At 41.1% G+C, this 17,549-nt stretch overlaps 1 protein-coding gene across 1 annotated transcript in view; it reads left to right on the top strand.

Annotated features, from left to right (window-relative positions):
* The window catches only part of LOC308244241 (olfactory receptor 6C2-like), a gene marked incomplete at both ends in the record, with an annotated part of 29,481 nt that extends 20,176 nt beyond the window's left edge, over positions 1–9,305 (top strand). The window contains 1 exon segment of the mRNA XM_080660213.1: positions 8,644–9,305. Coding sequence (XP_080516339.1) covers positions 8,644–9,305 — 662 coding nt within the window.
* Positions 9,306–17,549: the final 8,244 nt, after the last annotated feature.

Genomic DNA, 17,549 nt, shown 5'->3' with positions numbered 1-17,549 from the left:
AGTACAGCGATTGAAATTTCTTTTGAGAGCCAAATTTTTTAAACATAAATTTCTTCTAATGCCACTTCTTCAAAATAGACTCGCCCAGAGCATGGTATTTTGTGGAAGAGCCACACTCAAGGGGCCAAAGAGCCGAATGTGGCTGGCGAACTGCAGTTTGCCGACCACTGTCCTAGGTAATTCTCTGTCTCCAGCACTCTAATGCTGTTATTTGTTACTGCCTTGATTGAAACAATTTGCCTCAATTTACCTGACCTTAGGAAAACACACCTGTGCTTTCATGTGGGGTAGAGATTACTAGAAATAAGTGAAGCCATTAATATACCAAACTAATTAAATTTCTCATGGAAAATTCTTTCCTCTTTGAAATGCAGAGAAAACCAAAGACATAGACTCTTTACAGCTATTTACAAATGGAAATATCTGCCCATGTGATTAAGTGTTAATGGGGGTTGAGAAAGAAATGTGAAGTGCCTATTGGCTCATGTTCAAAATTGCAGTCTCTAAACTCTGCCCTTAGTATTTCTTCACAGGACATTGAACAGGTTATAAGAGGCACCAAAATTCACAAGCTTTATAAAGAATGCAGGAACTCTCCTAGTCATTGTCGCTCAGCGGTTAGAGTGAAGGGTCTGGGGTTTGATTCCTGGTGAAGGGTGGTATCTGGGCTGCAGGTTCATCCCAGGCCTGAGACAGAGCACATGCCAGAGGCAACCAATGCATGTGTCTCTCACTCACTTCCCACCCCTCCCTCACTTCCACTCTCTCAACAAATCAATGGGAAAATATTCTATGGTGAGGGTTAACAAACAAACCAAAGGATGCAGAAAAAACAATAGTGTACTGGTCACTGATTAGTGCCCTCACACATTCAGTAATTATTACAGCAGGTTATAGTGGGCGGGGGGGGGTAAGGGGCGGAGGAGGAAGTCAAAGGAGTGAGAGCTTTAACTTCCTATCTGCCAGGGACTTTGCCTGGACTATAGCAATCAACAATCACAAGGATTCCATGAACTAAATATTATGGAGGAAACTGAACCCGAAGAGGAAAAGGGAAATGAGAACTCCACAGTCTAATTCCAGAGACTAAAATACCTCTAAAACACATTTTAAAGAAAATAAAGCAAATATAATAGTCATTCTTACTTTATTTCCACAAACTTTTAAGGAACTCTTACTTTGCCCCTGGAGATAGGCTGGCTGCTTGGGACAAAACAATGTCAAAATAAGATTTGTTTATACAGTTTGACAATTTAGTCATCAGAGAATAATAAATAATAATCATAGGCTACAATGGGAAGTGTAAGAAGAAAAGATACATCTTTCTTAAAAAGTTACAGATTCCTGGTGGAATTAATGCCTAACCTAAAACTTAAAATAGGGACAAGCACTTAGAGACTACAAGTGTAGAGATCTTTAAAAACACAGGGACCAACATCTGAGAATCTCCACAGGCAATTTTAAGCATCACCTTTAATGGAAACTGCTAGTAGATAAGTCTAGGGAAGCAAATTGAATCAGGAGAGATGACACCAGCAGCCCGACTCTATATGTCATACTCTTAATCACTATGATATAGTGTCTCTTGCTGGTATATGGTATGAGCCAATGCAAGTACCCTAGTAGGAAAAAAAAACAAGAAATGAGGGAAATTTTGTGGACTGATAGCAGAAATATTAGAAAGCTCTCCATATGCTAACTAAGAAGCTTAATTTTTATAATGAGGGCAAAAAGAGTGATTGAAAGAATCAAAATTAATGTTTCAGTTACAAAACTCCATTTCACTCTAAAAAAATAAATATTTTTATTAACATAACTAGAGGCCTGGTGTACGAAATTCGTGCACGGGGGTGGGGGGCCCCTCAGCCTAGCCTGCACCCTCTCCAATCCAGGACCCTTCAGTGGGTGTCTGACTGCCGGTATTGGCCCAATCCTCGGGATTGGGCCTTTACCAGCAGTCGGACATCCCTCTCACAATTCGAGACCACTGGCTCCTAACTGCTTACCTGCCTGCCTGCCTGATCGCCCCTAACTGCCCCCCCTGCTGGACTTGTCACACACAACTTCTCCCCCTGCCAGCCTAGTCTCCCCAACTGCACCCCCCCACCGGCCTGGTCACCCCTTATTCACCCCCCCTGCCATCCTGGTCCCCCCCAACTGCCCCCACCTGCAAGCCTGGTTGCCCCAAACTGCTCCCAACCTGCTGGCCTGGTTGCCCCAGCAGCCTGCTGCTCAGTCATTTGGTCACCACTCACTAAATCCCCTGCCAGCCTGGTCATCCCACGCAGCCTGCTGCTCAGTCATTTGGTCGCCCCTCACTGACAACCCTGCTGGCCTAGTCACCCCTTGCAACCTGTTCAGTCGTCCCTTCGGTTGTGATGGTCACTTAGGCTTTTCTATATATAGCTATCAGTCTTTCCCTCCTACCAAAATCCACCACCTCACTCTAATGAATCATCTTCATGTATTTATGATGCCTCCCTAAACCCAGGTTCAGCTTGGTTCTGGAGCAATTACATCATTTCAATGTGATAAGAAGTAAAGGCGTCAGTATCCATCCTCTGTTCTGGTACTCAAACATCTATTCATGTGCATCACAGCCTTGGATCTTTTGTTTCCCTTGCCCATATTACTCTTAAGACCTAGTAGGTCTCTGTATATAAGTTATAAGACACCAATAGTATTACTGTGGCAAATTGCAGTGCAGGAAAATTTGTCAAGTATCTAGGGTTTGCCTTTAGTTTCACGTCACACTAGACAGGAGAACACCCTTTTGCTAATTCTATACCAATCTTTAGAATGGGAAGACTATGTGACTTTCTAAGGCTTTTTTGTCGGTGTTCAAGGAGCAACTTAATTATCGTTCCCCTTAGATCTCTACAAGGAGAAGAAATTGCAGAAATCTATCTCATTTTTCTCTTTCTGCTATTCCCGCTCCATGTTAGTGGAAGACAGTAAAGGTCCCCAAACATAGAGATCCTATTCAGAACCACTAAATCCTCTAACCTATTCCTCAACTCTCTTATCCCCTGATACAGAATTTTTATAAATTCTCTAAGGATGAGAAATTTTGTTCTTACTCATTACTCCGAATAAAATATTTATTGCCTGGAATAGTTCATTAACAAATGGTTGATGCATTTGAAATTCAAACCCATTAATGCATTCCTCTTTCTCTGCTTCTCAACTCTTACCTAAAGCCAAATAAATTAACTTCCATTTAACTGAGAGATAGATCTAGAGTTTCAGAGAAATACATAGTATAGGGTAAATGTCAGTCCAAAAATATTGTCCACAACACATAGGGGAGAGTTAATCACATCTGGGCTTTAGAAAAATGATTCTGATTGCATTGATTTTAAAATACTGAATGGGAAAAGCAAAGATATATGTTAACCATATGTTAGCATGTCTCTGCAATATTTCAGCTATGAGATAAAGACACTGAGAGTAAAAGTAGTGTTGTGAGTGAGAGAATAAAGGGAACAAATTAAAAAGCAAACAGAAATGGCAAGACATGCCGACAACTGAAAATGGGAGTCAAGAAAATAGAACAATAAACAATGTATTTAAATGAGATTTATTGTTGGCAAGGAAGGGAACACAGTCATGAGTGCCACATGAAAAATCTTGAAATATGCACATCTAGAGGACTCCCTATAGGAAATCATAAGATAAAATAAGAACGCCCAATGCTGAATAGTAATGAATGGTCGCCTAATTTCAGATGCAGTTGTACACATTTTATCTATGTAATCTAAATTTTTCATTATAATCCTAAGATGTACATATTATTTTATCTGAAGTTTGCACACATACACACACAAATAAAAGACACAAGATAAAGAAATTAATCAAATTGCTCAAGGACGATCGGATAGAAAAAAGGAAAAGTGTAAGATCAAACCATCTAAGTCAGTGGTTCTCAACCTTTCTAATGTAGTGATCCTTTGATACAGTTCCTCATGGTGTGGTGACCCCCAACCATAAAATTATTTCTGTTGCTACTTCATAACTGTAATTTTGCTACTGTTATGAATTGTAATATAAATATCTGTGTTTTCCAATGGTCTTAGGCGACCCACAGGTTGAGAACCGCTGCTGTAGAGCCTAAGATCATCGGAAAACACAGATATTTACATTACGGGTATTAAAGGGTCGCAGCATTAGAAAGGTTGAAACAACTGAGTGATCTAGATGTCTAAGAATAAGTTGAAGTCAGAATAACATTTTCCTGCAGATATGAATGCAGGGATCACCAGCCTACTTGAAATCACCTCACTTACTAGAACTTCCTAGAGAGAGGGCAGAGTAAAAGAGATATTGCCTAGAAAAAATAGTTCAGGTGCACCAACAAATTAGAAAAGGAAAAGGAGCTATGAAGGAGAATGGAAAAAAAAAGACAAAATGATAGGAAGAAATTCAGGATCATGTGAGATGGTAGAAATTAAGCTGTAAAGACTTTCATAAGTTCACGGTTTTTATGCAGAAGAGAACCTGAGTTAAATCAAGTCTAAGTTTGCTTAATGATTGAAACAAGAGGGAGGCTAGTGGTGATGTTGGCTAGAGTAGTTTAAATGATGCAAAGACCTCATGACTTGATGTATAAGTGGTTAATAAGACAGAGAAAACAATTATCGAGTAGGTAAAATTTAAGAGAGAAAGTTGAAGTATGTTTGAGAAATTGCTAAACCTTGTTAAACCTGATATTGCTAAATGATATTTAAAATGGGTGGTAGTGTGTATTTCCAGCTGAAATAGGCTGACCCAAAACATTAAAAAATCAAGATAGTGCTCTTCAGCTCTATAAATATTCTTCAAATGTTCCCTTATTTGTCTGTCACAAATTTTGCAGTAAATATATACAATGAGAAGTGAAAATATGTCATTGTCAAATGTGTTTAGAAAGAAATAATGGAAAAACATAAATAAGAAAAAAATCAATATCAAAGCTCTGGTCTTAACTCTAATGCTTTGATGGGAAAAGGGCTCTCAAAATCTAGAGAATAATGAAACTATAGATGTACCACAGTTTTTTAACCCTCTCATCTGCTGATGGGCACTTAGGCTATTTCCAAATCTTAGCTATTGTAAGTCGTGCTGCTATGAACATGGGGGTGCATATATTCTTTCTTATTGGTGCTTCTGATTTCTTGGGATATATTCCTAGAAGTGAGATTACTGAGTCAAATGGGAGTTCCATATTTAATTTTTTGAGGAAAGAAAGCAGATAGTTAAAGGGCATTGGGGTTTTCACTGTCAAAGGAATTTAAAAGGAAATTAAGTAACCAGAGTATACAGTTCCAGATTTCTGCTTGTAAGCTGGGGGAAATTTCTTTGTAGCACTAGGATATCCTAAAAAGCATAAAAATGTATAACACAGGTATTCTAACAGTAGAAGTAAAATATAGCCATGGGTAATATTAATGATATAAAATATATAAATTTGAAATAAATTTCCGGTGAGGAAAACCAAAAAAATTTGGATTATAATATATTTAATGAATCTGTGAGAGCATGTATCCAATAAAAATATTTTAAACACACCTCAGAGAAACTCCACTGGATAACTTGAAACAGAATAAAGTATGTGATATGCATTCATTCTTAGTTTAATTGCTAACACACATGTAAATTTTAGTGCAAGGATTTTCTTAGCAAAAGAAAATTGTTAGTTTTTTTAGGAACTTTTCTGCTAGAAGCATTTCTGGAGTTCAGAAGTAGAGGAAAGTCAGAATAGTAGATCCAAAGCAACTTCTAGGAAGTAGAGGGAAGTAAGAATAGTAGATATAAAAGCCATTTTCAGGACTTGCTTTCATTGATGTTTATAATATAACTAAAGGCCCGGTGCACAAAATTCATGCACAGGGGTATGGGGGGTGTCCCTCAGCCCAGCCTTGACCCTCTCCAATCTGGGACCCCTCAAGGGATGTCCAACTGCCCGTTTAGGCTCAATCCCACCGAGGGATGTCCGAGGGGGTGTCCCTCAGCCCAGCCTGGACCCTCTCCAATCTGGGACCCCTCAAGGCACGTCCAACTGCCCGTTTAGGCCTAAACGGGCAGTTGGACATCCCTATCACAATCCAGGATTGCTGGCTCCCAACTGCTCACCTGCCTGCCTTCCTGATTGCCCCTAAACCTTTCTGCCTGCCAGCCTGATCACCCCTAACCACTCCCCTGCCATCCTGATTGATGCCTAACTGCTCCCCTGCCAGCCTGTTTGCCCCTAACTGCCCTCCCCTGCAGGCCTAGTCCCCCCCCCCCCAACTGCTCTCCCCTGCAGGCCTGGTCACCCCCAACTGCCCTCCCTTGCAGGCCTGGTCCCTCCCAACTGCCCTTCTTTGCTGGCCATCTTGTGTCCACATAGGGACAGGTCTCTTGTGTGTTGGAGTGATGGTCAATCTGCATATTACTCTTTTATTAGATAGGATAGAGGCCTGATGCACAGGTGGGGGCCAGCTTGTTTGTCCTGAAGGGTGTCCCAGATCAGGGTGGGGGTTCCCTTGGGGCGTGGGGCAGCCTGGGCAAGGGGTCTGTGGTGGTTTGCAGGCCGGCCATGCCCCCTGGCGACCCAAGCGGAGGCCCTGGTCTCTGGGTTTATTTATCCTCTACAATTGAAACTTTGTAGCGTGGAGTAGAGCCAAGCCTTCTGCTTGCTCCGAGGTGGCAGCCATTTCTGTTGGGATTTATGTATCTTCTATAATTGAAACTTTGTAGCCTTAAGCAGAGGCCTGGGCCAGCCATGGCTGCAGAAGCTTGGCTTCCTCCATCACCGTGGGCAACCCTAGCCTCCTGCTCTTTCCAGCTCCGTGGCTGCTGCCATTTCTGTTTGGGTTCATGTATCTTCTATCAGTAAAACTTTGTAGCCTTGAGTGGAGGCCTAGGCCTGCAAGGGCAGGTGGAAAGCTTGGCTTCCTCCATTACCAGGGAAACACAAGCCTCCCTCATGCTCTCTGTGGCTGTAGGCATCTTGGTTGGGTTTATTTGTATATTCGCTCCTGATTGGCTGGTGGGCGTGGCTTGTGGGTTTGGCTTGTGGGTGTAGCGGAGGTATGGTCAGTTTGCATTTTACTCTTTTATTAGATAGGACTAGAGGCCTGGTACATGAAAATTCATGCACTGGCAGGGGGTTCCCTCAACCCAGCTTGCCCCTTCTCACAATCCGGGAGCCCTCAGGGGCCGGAGGTGACCTGGCGGCCAGGGGAAGGCGATGCCCCATCAGACTACTGCTTCTGCCACTGCAGGCTGCACAAAGCCTCGGCCGGCCCTGGTTACCTGAGCCTCAGGCGGCCCTGGGCACCTGGGCAGCCACCATTCAACACTTACCTGCACCTCAGACCAGCCCTGGGCAGCTTAACAGCCAACATCTGAGGCTTGCTGGCATTCGGGCCGGCCCTAGGTGACTGGGAAGCCGCCATCTGAGGCTAGCCTGCACCTCCTGCCAACCCTATGCGGCTGAGGGGCCTAGGGCAGGTCTGGCCACACCGTGTACCTGCAACCCCCCAGGCTGGGCTGCAAGGACTATGGAACTCCGGTGGAGCTGAGGGGACTGGGAGCTGCCATCTTGTGGCTATGGGCACCTCCATCGGTATGATGGTCAATTTGCATATTCCATCTTTATTAGATACTAAAGGTCCAGTGCATGAATTAGTGCACAAGTGGGATCCATTGGCCTGGCTAGCGATCAAGGCCTATGTGGGAGTGTGAGGGGGGCCAGCAGGAGGGAGGAACCCTGGGAGATTGGCATGCCACAAGAAGGGGCCATGGAGGATGCGGTGTCCGGCCAGTTGGGGAAGGGGCTGTGGGAGAAGGAGCCAGCTGGGGGGAAGGGTGGCTGGAGGAGCCAGGCCAGCTGGAGGGGGCCATGGGAGGCTGGCTAGCTGGCTGCCCCTATCGGGGCCAAGCAGGGGGAGGAACAGAGGGAGTGCACTGACCATCAGAAGACAGCTCCTACATTGAGCATGTGCCCCCTGATGTTCAGTGCACGTCATAGACATTGGTTGACTGGTTGTGCCAGTTGTTTCGGTCATCCAGTCGTAACGGTTGTTTAGGCTTTTATATATATAGATAGATTTGATAGGATATGTCAAAGCAACACCAATTACAGTTAAATTGTAATTACAAGCAGCAGTGCAAATATGTGATTTAATTATGAACAGTCAGTTTATGTGACAAAGAGAGATAATCAAACATTGGAATGGATGATATGCTTACATCCCCACTGATTTGGAATCACTCACTGATTTACTTCTCTTGAGGTTAGAAGATGACCAGGACTCTGGAGTTCCTCATATAAAGTCTTATTATTTGAAGCAGAATGAGCAAGATAATCAAGGATGAAAAACAAAACTACACTAACAACCTTCATCTTGCTGGGACTGAACGATGACACTCCACTGAAAATATTGCTTTCTATCTTTCTATTTCTTTCCTACATGTTGAGTATATCTGGAAACCTAACCATCATCACCCTCACTCTGATTGACTCCCACCTAAAAACACCTATGTATCTGTTCCTTCAAAATTTCTCCTTCTTAGAAATTTCTTTCACAACTGCCTGCGTTCCCAGATTCCTATATAGCCTATTATCTGGGGACAAGTCCATTACCTATAATGCTTGTGCCAGTCAACTCTTGTTTACAGACCTCTTTGCAGTAACGGAATTTTTTCTTCTGGCTGCCATGTCCTATGATCGCTACGTGGCCATCTGCAAACCCCTGCATTACACCACCATCATGAACAGCAGAGTCTGCAAGAACATCATTTTCTCCTGTTGGGTAGCAGCACTGATGATCATTCTCCCACCAATCAGTCTGGGTTTGGGCCTGGAATTCTGTGATTCAAACATCATTGATCATTTTCTCTGTGATGCATCTCCTCTCCTGAAGATCTCTTGCTCAGACACTTGGTTGATAGAACAGATGGTTATCGTGTGTGCTGTGTTGACATTCATCATGACCCTCATATGTGTGGTTCTTTCCTACATTTATATCATCAGGACTATTCTAAGGTTTCCCTCTGCCCAGCAAAGGAAAAAGGCCTTTTCCACTTGTTCTTCCCACATGATTGTGGTTTCCATTACTTATGGAAGCTGCATCTTCATTTATGTCAAACCTTCAGCCAAGGACGAGGTAGCTATAAATAAAGGTGTTTCACTCCTTATTACTTCCATTTCACCCATGTTGAACCCCTTTATTTACACACTGAGAAACAAGCAAGTAAAACAAGCTTTCCATGACTCAATTAAAAAGATGGCATTCTTCTTAAAGATGCAGTGGAAAAAAGGAGTCAGTGAATCCAATTAAAAGGAGAGATAAATAGGCAGAAAACCCCAAGCTTCTAATATTATTTGTCTCTACATGACTTATTCTCCAGTCATATGGGCATTCTCACTTTGTTGTTAGACTTGTTTAGTGTCAATCCTGACTATTCAATATTTTACTCCCCATTAAAACTAAATTCTAAGGTATTTATGCTTACTATCGGGCAGAAATTTCTGTTTTGCCAAACATTTTGGTTGCTATCCCTGGATACACAGTAGAACACATTTTTCTGCCATATTTGTACATTGTAAGATGTGACTATGTAGCCTATATTATAGCTAACAGGTTGGGTGTGGAAGCGATGTGCACAGTTTCTAGACCTGCACTATGCAAATATTCTATAGTTGATCCACCATCCCTTTTCCCCACCTACTGGACATTGTAAGCTTCATGTTGATAATGAATGAGCTTGATCTTCTATCTCTGGTATAGTCTTCACTCAAAGGACAGCCTATCACAGCAAGTTTGATAAAGCTTCTCCTTTACTTCAACTCCAGTCAGTTGTCATCTGAATTGATAGATAAAGTATCACAGGGCTATCCTTGCCACTTACTAAGGAGCAATACTCAGAATTAGTTCTAGTACAATTATGACCCATCCTCAAGTATTGTTAGAAATACATTCTGTTAACATCTTTAATATGCTTTTATTTTTATTTTTTAATATTATTGATTTCAGAGATCTGAAAGGAGACGCAGAGAGAGAAATGTCAATGATGAGAGAGAATCATTGACCAGGTGCCTCTTGCGCGCCCCCGCCCAAGGATGGATCCCATAACCCTGGCATGTGACCTGACCAGGAATGAAACTGTGACCTCCTGGCTCAGGGGTCAATGCTCAACCACTTAGCCACACTGCCCAAGCCATACTGTTAAATTTTATGGTATAGACATTACATCTTGACTATTGGCATACTCCTACTCAGACAGACATAAATTCAAACATGGCCCAGGACAATCATATAAGGAAAAATTGTATTAAAAATAATATACACAAGTTTGGAATACCACCCACCCTTCTTCAAATCTCCTGTCTTATAAACCTTTCCAGTGAAGTTCCCCTGTTACTTCCTCTCATATTCATTGTGATGTAGAATTTAGCTCAATAATATTTTAGCTATTTAATATTTCTTAAATATATTTTTACTGATTTCAGAGAGGAAGGTAGAGGGAAAGAGAGATAGAAACATCAATGATGAGAAAGCATCATTGATAGGCTGCCTCCTACACTCCCACTACTGGGGATCGAGTCCAAACCGGGCAAGTACCCTTGAGCAGAATTGAAACTGGGATCCTTCAGTCAGCAAGCCAATGTTCTATCCACTGAGCCAAACCAGCTAGGGCTAGCTATTTAATATTTTTCAAGCACTGTTTAAAATAACCAGTGTTTACATTACCCTTTTCACTTTCTGATGAGTTTATCACTTTGAGAACATTATGGGGGTGGGGGGAATGGCTATGTAATATTTTGTTTTTCTTGACCTTTTATGTACATTGGTAGAAGTAAAGGATGTGACTTTATCAGAAGAAGTATATTGAAGATACCCCACAAAGGTTTGTTCATAAAATATTGTTCCCGCTGTCAATCTCTTTCAGATTCCATGAGCTTAACTCAGGGAGTAAATTTAGCTCCCATGTACAAATATTTCCTATTTTATAGCACAATAACCAATACATCTGAATGCTTATAGACTGGGATAAATGGAATAAATCTGAAAATGTGTATGTGGAGCAAAAGTAGCTTTCTCACACCCAAAAATTGATATTTCACTATTAAATCTTTGGTGACATCCTAATAAATAATCTATTTTCATATTATTCTTAACAAGTGTGTTTCTGTGGAAGTCCTTCAAATACAAAACTTCAAATAAATACTTTGCAGCAATTTTAATGAAGAGTTTTTAAAATGTGCAAAAACATAAATTATTTTAAAAAGTAATGAAGCATTCATAAATTAAGAACTATACCCAGGAATTTTATGCTAAAGCTTATGTTTAGTTCCTTGTGTTTATAAAGCTAAAATATAGAATTTTATGTTTTACTTTTTTAAATTGATCCTAGATATTAAATATGCTTAATGAATATGCTCATGGATATACAAAATGTGTGGATGTACATATTCAAAATACTAGCAAGAGAAGAGAGAAACCAAGATGGCAGCATAGGTAAACACCTAAACTTGCTCCCTTGCACAACCACTTCAAAACTACAACTAAAAGCCAAAACGGACATCATCCAGAATCACAGGAAGGCTGGCTGAGTGGAAAGTCTACAATTAGAAGGAAAGAGAAAAGCACACTGAGACTCAGAGGAGGTGCAGAAGTAGAGTGCAGAGGTAAAGAGGCGGGCGCACCAGAAAGGGCTGGCAACTGAGTACACGGTTGTATTTTTCAATCGGGAGGGAGACACAAGCTCCCGACTGCTCTGAACTACAGTTCCGGGCGAGACTCTGGGGACCCAGACTCATACGGGGAGAAACTGGACTGTCTGGCTTCGGGCAAAACTTGAGGGTGGCGTTCTCTCAGAGGTGCTTGCAGCGATTACTGAGGGACATTGAGACCCGGGGGCCTCTTAGGGCAGTGCTGAGGATCAGCCATAGCTGTTTGCTCTGCACTGAGACCCCGCCCCACCCAAGCTGTGCACAGAGGCTTTTGCATATGAATGGCCTAGCCCAGTGGTCAGCAAACTGCAGCTCTCAAGCCACATGCGGTTCTTTGGCCCCTTGAGTGTGGCTCTTCCACAAAATACCACATGCGGGCCTGCATGTACAGTGCGATTGAAACTTCCTGGCCCATGCGAAGAAGTAGGTATTCGGCCCGGGCGAGTCTATTTTGGAGAAGTGATGTTAGAACACTCAAGGGGCCAAAGAGCCGCATGTGGCTCACGAGTCACGATTTTCTGACCACTGGCCTAGCCTTTGCAATCTAAAATTACCTAACAAATTGCAGCTGGGTCAGAGAGCGCCAGAACTTCCAAAAGAAGGCCCAAGGCCCCACAGCAGCTTGCACTGCTTCACAGCTGGGCCTCATCTGGGCATCTCAAACCCCAAACAAAGAAGAAGAATCTGCCGATCTCAATGTAGCTCCTGCTGGGTGGCCTCAGGCAGAGGCTAAATTTGCACCTCCTTGGAGATCCAAGAGCCAGTGTACCCAGGGGTCAAAGTAGGACCATCCAGATTACAACTCCTCAGATCCATGGGGACACAGTCAAGGGGCATATTCAGTGAGCACCAAAGCCCCACTGAAGCAAGTTTGCCCCATAAAGGTGTCTCCACCACAGAAGTTCTCCCAGCACAAACAACAGATCCTCACAAGCCAATTGGCCTGGAGGTCAATTCCTCCCAGTGATACCAATAGCAATCAAGGCTTAACTACAACAAGACTGTGCACACAGCCCACAAAGGGGTGCACCAAGAGTGTCCACCTCAGGTAATTGGGAAGGCTGAGCCAATGTGCCCTATAGGACACCTAGCACACAAAGCCACTCTATCAACACAGGGAAGCAGCCAAAATGTGGAGACAAAGAAACAGGTCACAAATGACAGAAATGGAGGAAAGCAAATGACTGGATATAGAGTTCAAAACCACGGCTATAAGGTTTTTCAAGAATATTCTAGAAACAGCTGATAAATTTAGTGAGACACTCGAGGATATGAAAAAGGACCAACTAGAAATTAAGCATACACTGACTGAAATAAAGAATAATATACAGAGATCCAACAGCAGACTAGAGGATCACAAGAATCAAGTCAAAGATTTGAAATATGAAGAAGCAAAAAACACCCAAGCAGAAAAGCAAAAAGAAAAAAGAATCCAAAAATATGAAGATAGCGTAAGGAGCCACTGAGCAAACCTCAAGTGTACCAACATCTGGATTATGGGGGTGCCAGAAGAAGAGAGAGAGCAAGATACTGAAAACCTATTTGAAGAAATAATGACAGAAAACTTCCCCTACCTGGTGAAAGAAACAGACTTACAAGTCCAGGAAGCACAGAGAACCCAAAACAAAAGGAATCCAAAGAGGTCCACACCAAGACACATCATAATTAAAATGCCAAGGGCAAAAGACAAAGAGAGAATATTAAAAGCAGCAAGAGAAAAACAGTTAGTTGCCTATAAGGGAGTACCCATATGACTGTCAGCTGATTTCTCAACAGAAACTATGCAGGCCAGATGGGAGTGGCAAGAAATATTCAAAGTGATGAATAGCAAGAACCTACAACCAAGATTACTCTACCCAGAAAAGCTATCATTTAGAATTGAAGGTCAGATAAAGAGCTTCACAGATAAGAAAAAGTTAAAGGAGTTCATCACGCCAAACCAGTATTAAACGAAATGCTGAAGGGTATTCTTTAAGAAGAGGAAGAAGAAGAAAAAGGTAAAGATAAAAATTATGAACAACAAAGTGACAACAAATACGTATCTATCAATAAGTGAATCTAAAAATCGAGTGAATAAAAAATATGATGGGCAGAATAAACTGGTGAATATAATAGAATCAGGAGCATAGAAAGGAAGTGGACTGACAATTCTCGGGAGAAAGGGATGTGGGGGGTGCAGGTAGAGACTGGACAAAAATCATACACCTATGGATGAGGACAGTGGGGGAGGGGTAGGACAGAGGGTGGGGTGGGAACCGGGTGGAGGGGATCTATGGGGGGGGGGGGAAGAGGAATAACTGTAATAATCTGAACAATAAAGATTTATTTTTAAAAAATACTAGCAAGAGCTATCACTATACCAGTGGTTGGCAAACTCATTATTCAACAGAGCCAAATATCAACAGTAAAACGATTGAAATTTCTTTTGAGAGCTGAAAACCGACTTCTGCTCATGGGCCACAAAGTTTCAATCGCACTGTACGTGCGCACCCGCACGTGATATTTTGTGGAAGAGTCACACTCAAGGGGCCAAAGAGCAGCATGTGGATCGCCGACCACTGCTCTATACTATGTATGATTTTACATGTATTTTATTTTTTATTATCAGATTTATTTTTAACAATTAAAAATATGTATTTATAAAAATTGATACATAAGGAAAATCACTCACTATTAATTTTAAAAGACCTATGGTGATATTGATTGCATATCTTCTGTTTCTGATGCTCAAGTCTACATCTGTCCCCAAGAATACAGTCCCCACTGCTGCCTTTAGGACATTTCTTACGCCCACAGTTATTTAGAAATTTGATGTATTGGTGACTTTTGAATCAGAGTCAGCAAGCATATGAGTATTTATTTACTTATTTACAGACTGCGTACATCTTTTTTAAATGTTCTAGTGTGCCAAAGGCACCATATCTTCAAATTCTCTTAAAAACCAAAAAGAGGTCCTACACACACTAGCTTTTTTACCCCTTTTTTCTTTTCATTTTTTATTTAAATTTATTGGGGTGACAGTGATTAATAAGATTGTATAGGTTTCAAGTGCACATTTCTATAAAATGTGATCTGTATGTTGCATTGTGTGCCCACCACCCAAAACCAAATCATCTTCCATCACCATATATTTGTCCCTGTATTACCCCACCCGCACTCCTTTCCCTCTGGCAACCACCATACTGTTGTCTGTGTCTATGAGTTTTTGTTTGTTTCTCTGGTTTGTTCATTTGTTGCTTTCAGTTTTATATCCCACATATGAGTGAAATATTTTGGTACTTGACTCTATCTGACTTATTTTGCTTAGCAAGATATTCTTAAGATCCATTCATGTTGTCTGTCATAAATGGCAGTATTTTATCTTTCCCTATGCCTGAGTAGTAATCCATTGTGTATATGTACCACATCATCTTTATCCAATCATCTGTCAAAAAATACTTTGGTTGTTTCCATGTCTTGGCCATCGTGAATAATGCTGCAATGAACATGGGGGTGCATATGTCTTTGCAAACAAATGCTTTCAAGTTTTTGGGGTAGATATCCAGAAGAAGAAATTCTGGATCATATGGTAACTCTACCCTTAATTTTTTGAGAAAATGCACTGTTTTTCCATTGTGGCTATTCCAGTTTACATTTAGCAATGAGCAAAGGTTCCTTTTTCTCCACAACCTCACCAACATTGTTATTACTTGCCTTGTTGATAATAACCTTTCTAACAGATGGCTGTTATTTGAGATGGTATCTCATTGTAGTTTTGATTTGCATTTCCCTGATAACTAGTGAAGTTGAGCATCTTTTCATATATCTGTTGGCCATTTGTATGTCTTCTTAGGAGACGTGTCTGTCAGGACCTCTGCCCATTTTATAATTAGACTATTTGTTTGCTTTTTTGTTTAGCATTTTACTTAAAGGAGTACAAGAAAATATTGCTTAGATTTAAAGTGAGATCAAGATTTTGTTGAGAGAGTCTCTAAAATATTTTAGAGATAGAGAAATCCTGCCTGTGAGGTTGAGTGAGGCTTCAAAAAAATATGTGACTGGCCATGCACCTACCTAACTCCGCTGACACATTCAGCTCAGTTTTTGTCACCCTGAGGGATTTTGGGATTAAGTGACTATCTGAGACTATGATTGTCAGAAAAGTAAGTATTTTCTTTGTTGTTTATTATCTACATAAATTATACAATGATGTTTTGCTTCTGAAATCTAAGGTGAGGTGATATTTCGTTTAAAATTCCTTAATAAATTAAGACAAATAATTGTTGTTATTATTGTTGTTAATTCCCCTCTGTTGTTAATTCCCATTGCTTTTCAAAGAGATTAGGAGGACATAAAGAAGGCCAAGAGACATATGAAAATATGCTCAAAGTCACTGATCATCTGAGAGATGCATATCAAAACAACAATGAGGTACCATCTCACACCTGTCAGAATGGCTATAATCAACAAATGAACAAATGACAAGCGTTGGCGAAGATGCGGAGAAAAAGGAACTCTTTTGCACTGCTGGTGGGAATGCAGACTGGTGCAGCCACTATGGAGAACATTATGGAGTTTCCTCAAAAAACTAAAAATGGAACTCCCATTTGATCCAGTGCTCCCACTTCTAGGAATATATCCCAAGAAATCAGAAACACCAATCAGAAAAGATATATGCACCCCTATGTTCATAGCAGCACAATTTACAATAGCTAAGGTTTGGAAACAGCCTAAGTGCCCATCAGCAGATGAGTGAACTAAAAAACTGTGGTACATCTACACAATGGAATACTATGCTGCTGTAAAAAAGAAGGACTTCTTACCATTTGCAACAGCATTGATGGAACTGGGGAGCATTGTGCTAAGTGAAATAAGCCAGTCAGAGAAAGATAAATATCACATGATCTCACTCATTTGTGGAATATAATGAACAATATAAACTGATGAACACAAACAGATCCAGAAACAGAAAAGCAACTTTCAGACCATCAAACCTCAGAGGGAAGTTAAGGGAGGGTGGCAGTAAGAGGGAGAGACCAACCAAAGGACTTGTATGCATGCATATAAGCCTAACCAATGGAAACAGACAACCGGGAGGTGAGGGCATGAGTGGGTGGATTGGGGGCAATAGGGAGATAAGGACACATATGTAATACCTTAATCAATAAAATAAAATAAAAATTTACAGATTTTAAAAAAAAGAAGACATATGTAATATTTTAAACAAATTAATTAATTAAAGGACCATAATATCCAAATCAATCTATACATTCAGTACAATCCCCATTAAAATATCAATGGCATATTTCACAGATCTGGAACAAATACTCCAAAAATGTATATGGAGCCAAAAAAGACCCCAAATAGCTGCAGCCTGCTTAAGAGAGAAGAACAAAGTTAGGGGGATCACAATACCAAATATCATGTTATACCACGAAGATGTGATATTCAAAATAGCCTGGTACTGGCACAAGAACTGGCATATAGATCAATGGAACAGAGCAGAGAACCCAGAAGTCCACACAAGCCACTATGCTCAATTAATATTTGACAAAGGAGGCAAGAATATACAATAAAGACAATCTCTTCAATAAATGGTGTTGGAAAAATTGGACAGGTACATGCGACTTCCACCATAAACAAGAATGAACTCAAAATGGATAAAAGACTTAAATGAAATACATGAAACCATAAAAATCCTGGAAGAAACCATAGGCAGCAAAATCTCAGAAATCTCTCCTAGCAATAGGTTTCCAGATATATGTCCAAGGCAAGAGAAACAGAGGAAAAAATAAACAGGACTACATCCAAACAAAAAGCTCCCACACAGCAATAGAAACCACAACAAAATGAAAAGGGAGCCCACTGC

Source organism: Plecotus auritus (genome assembly GCF_963455305.1).
Source record: "Plecotus auritus genome assembly, chromosome: 3".
Taxonomy (NCBI): Eukaryota; Metazoa; Chordata; class Mammalia; order Chiroptera; family Vespertilionidae; genus Plecotus; species Plecotus auritus.
Note: the sequence above shows the minus strand (reverse complement) of the source record. Positions and strands in the feature narration are given on the sequence as shown.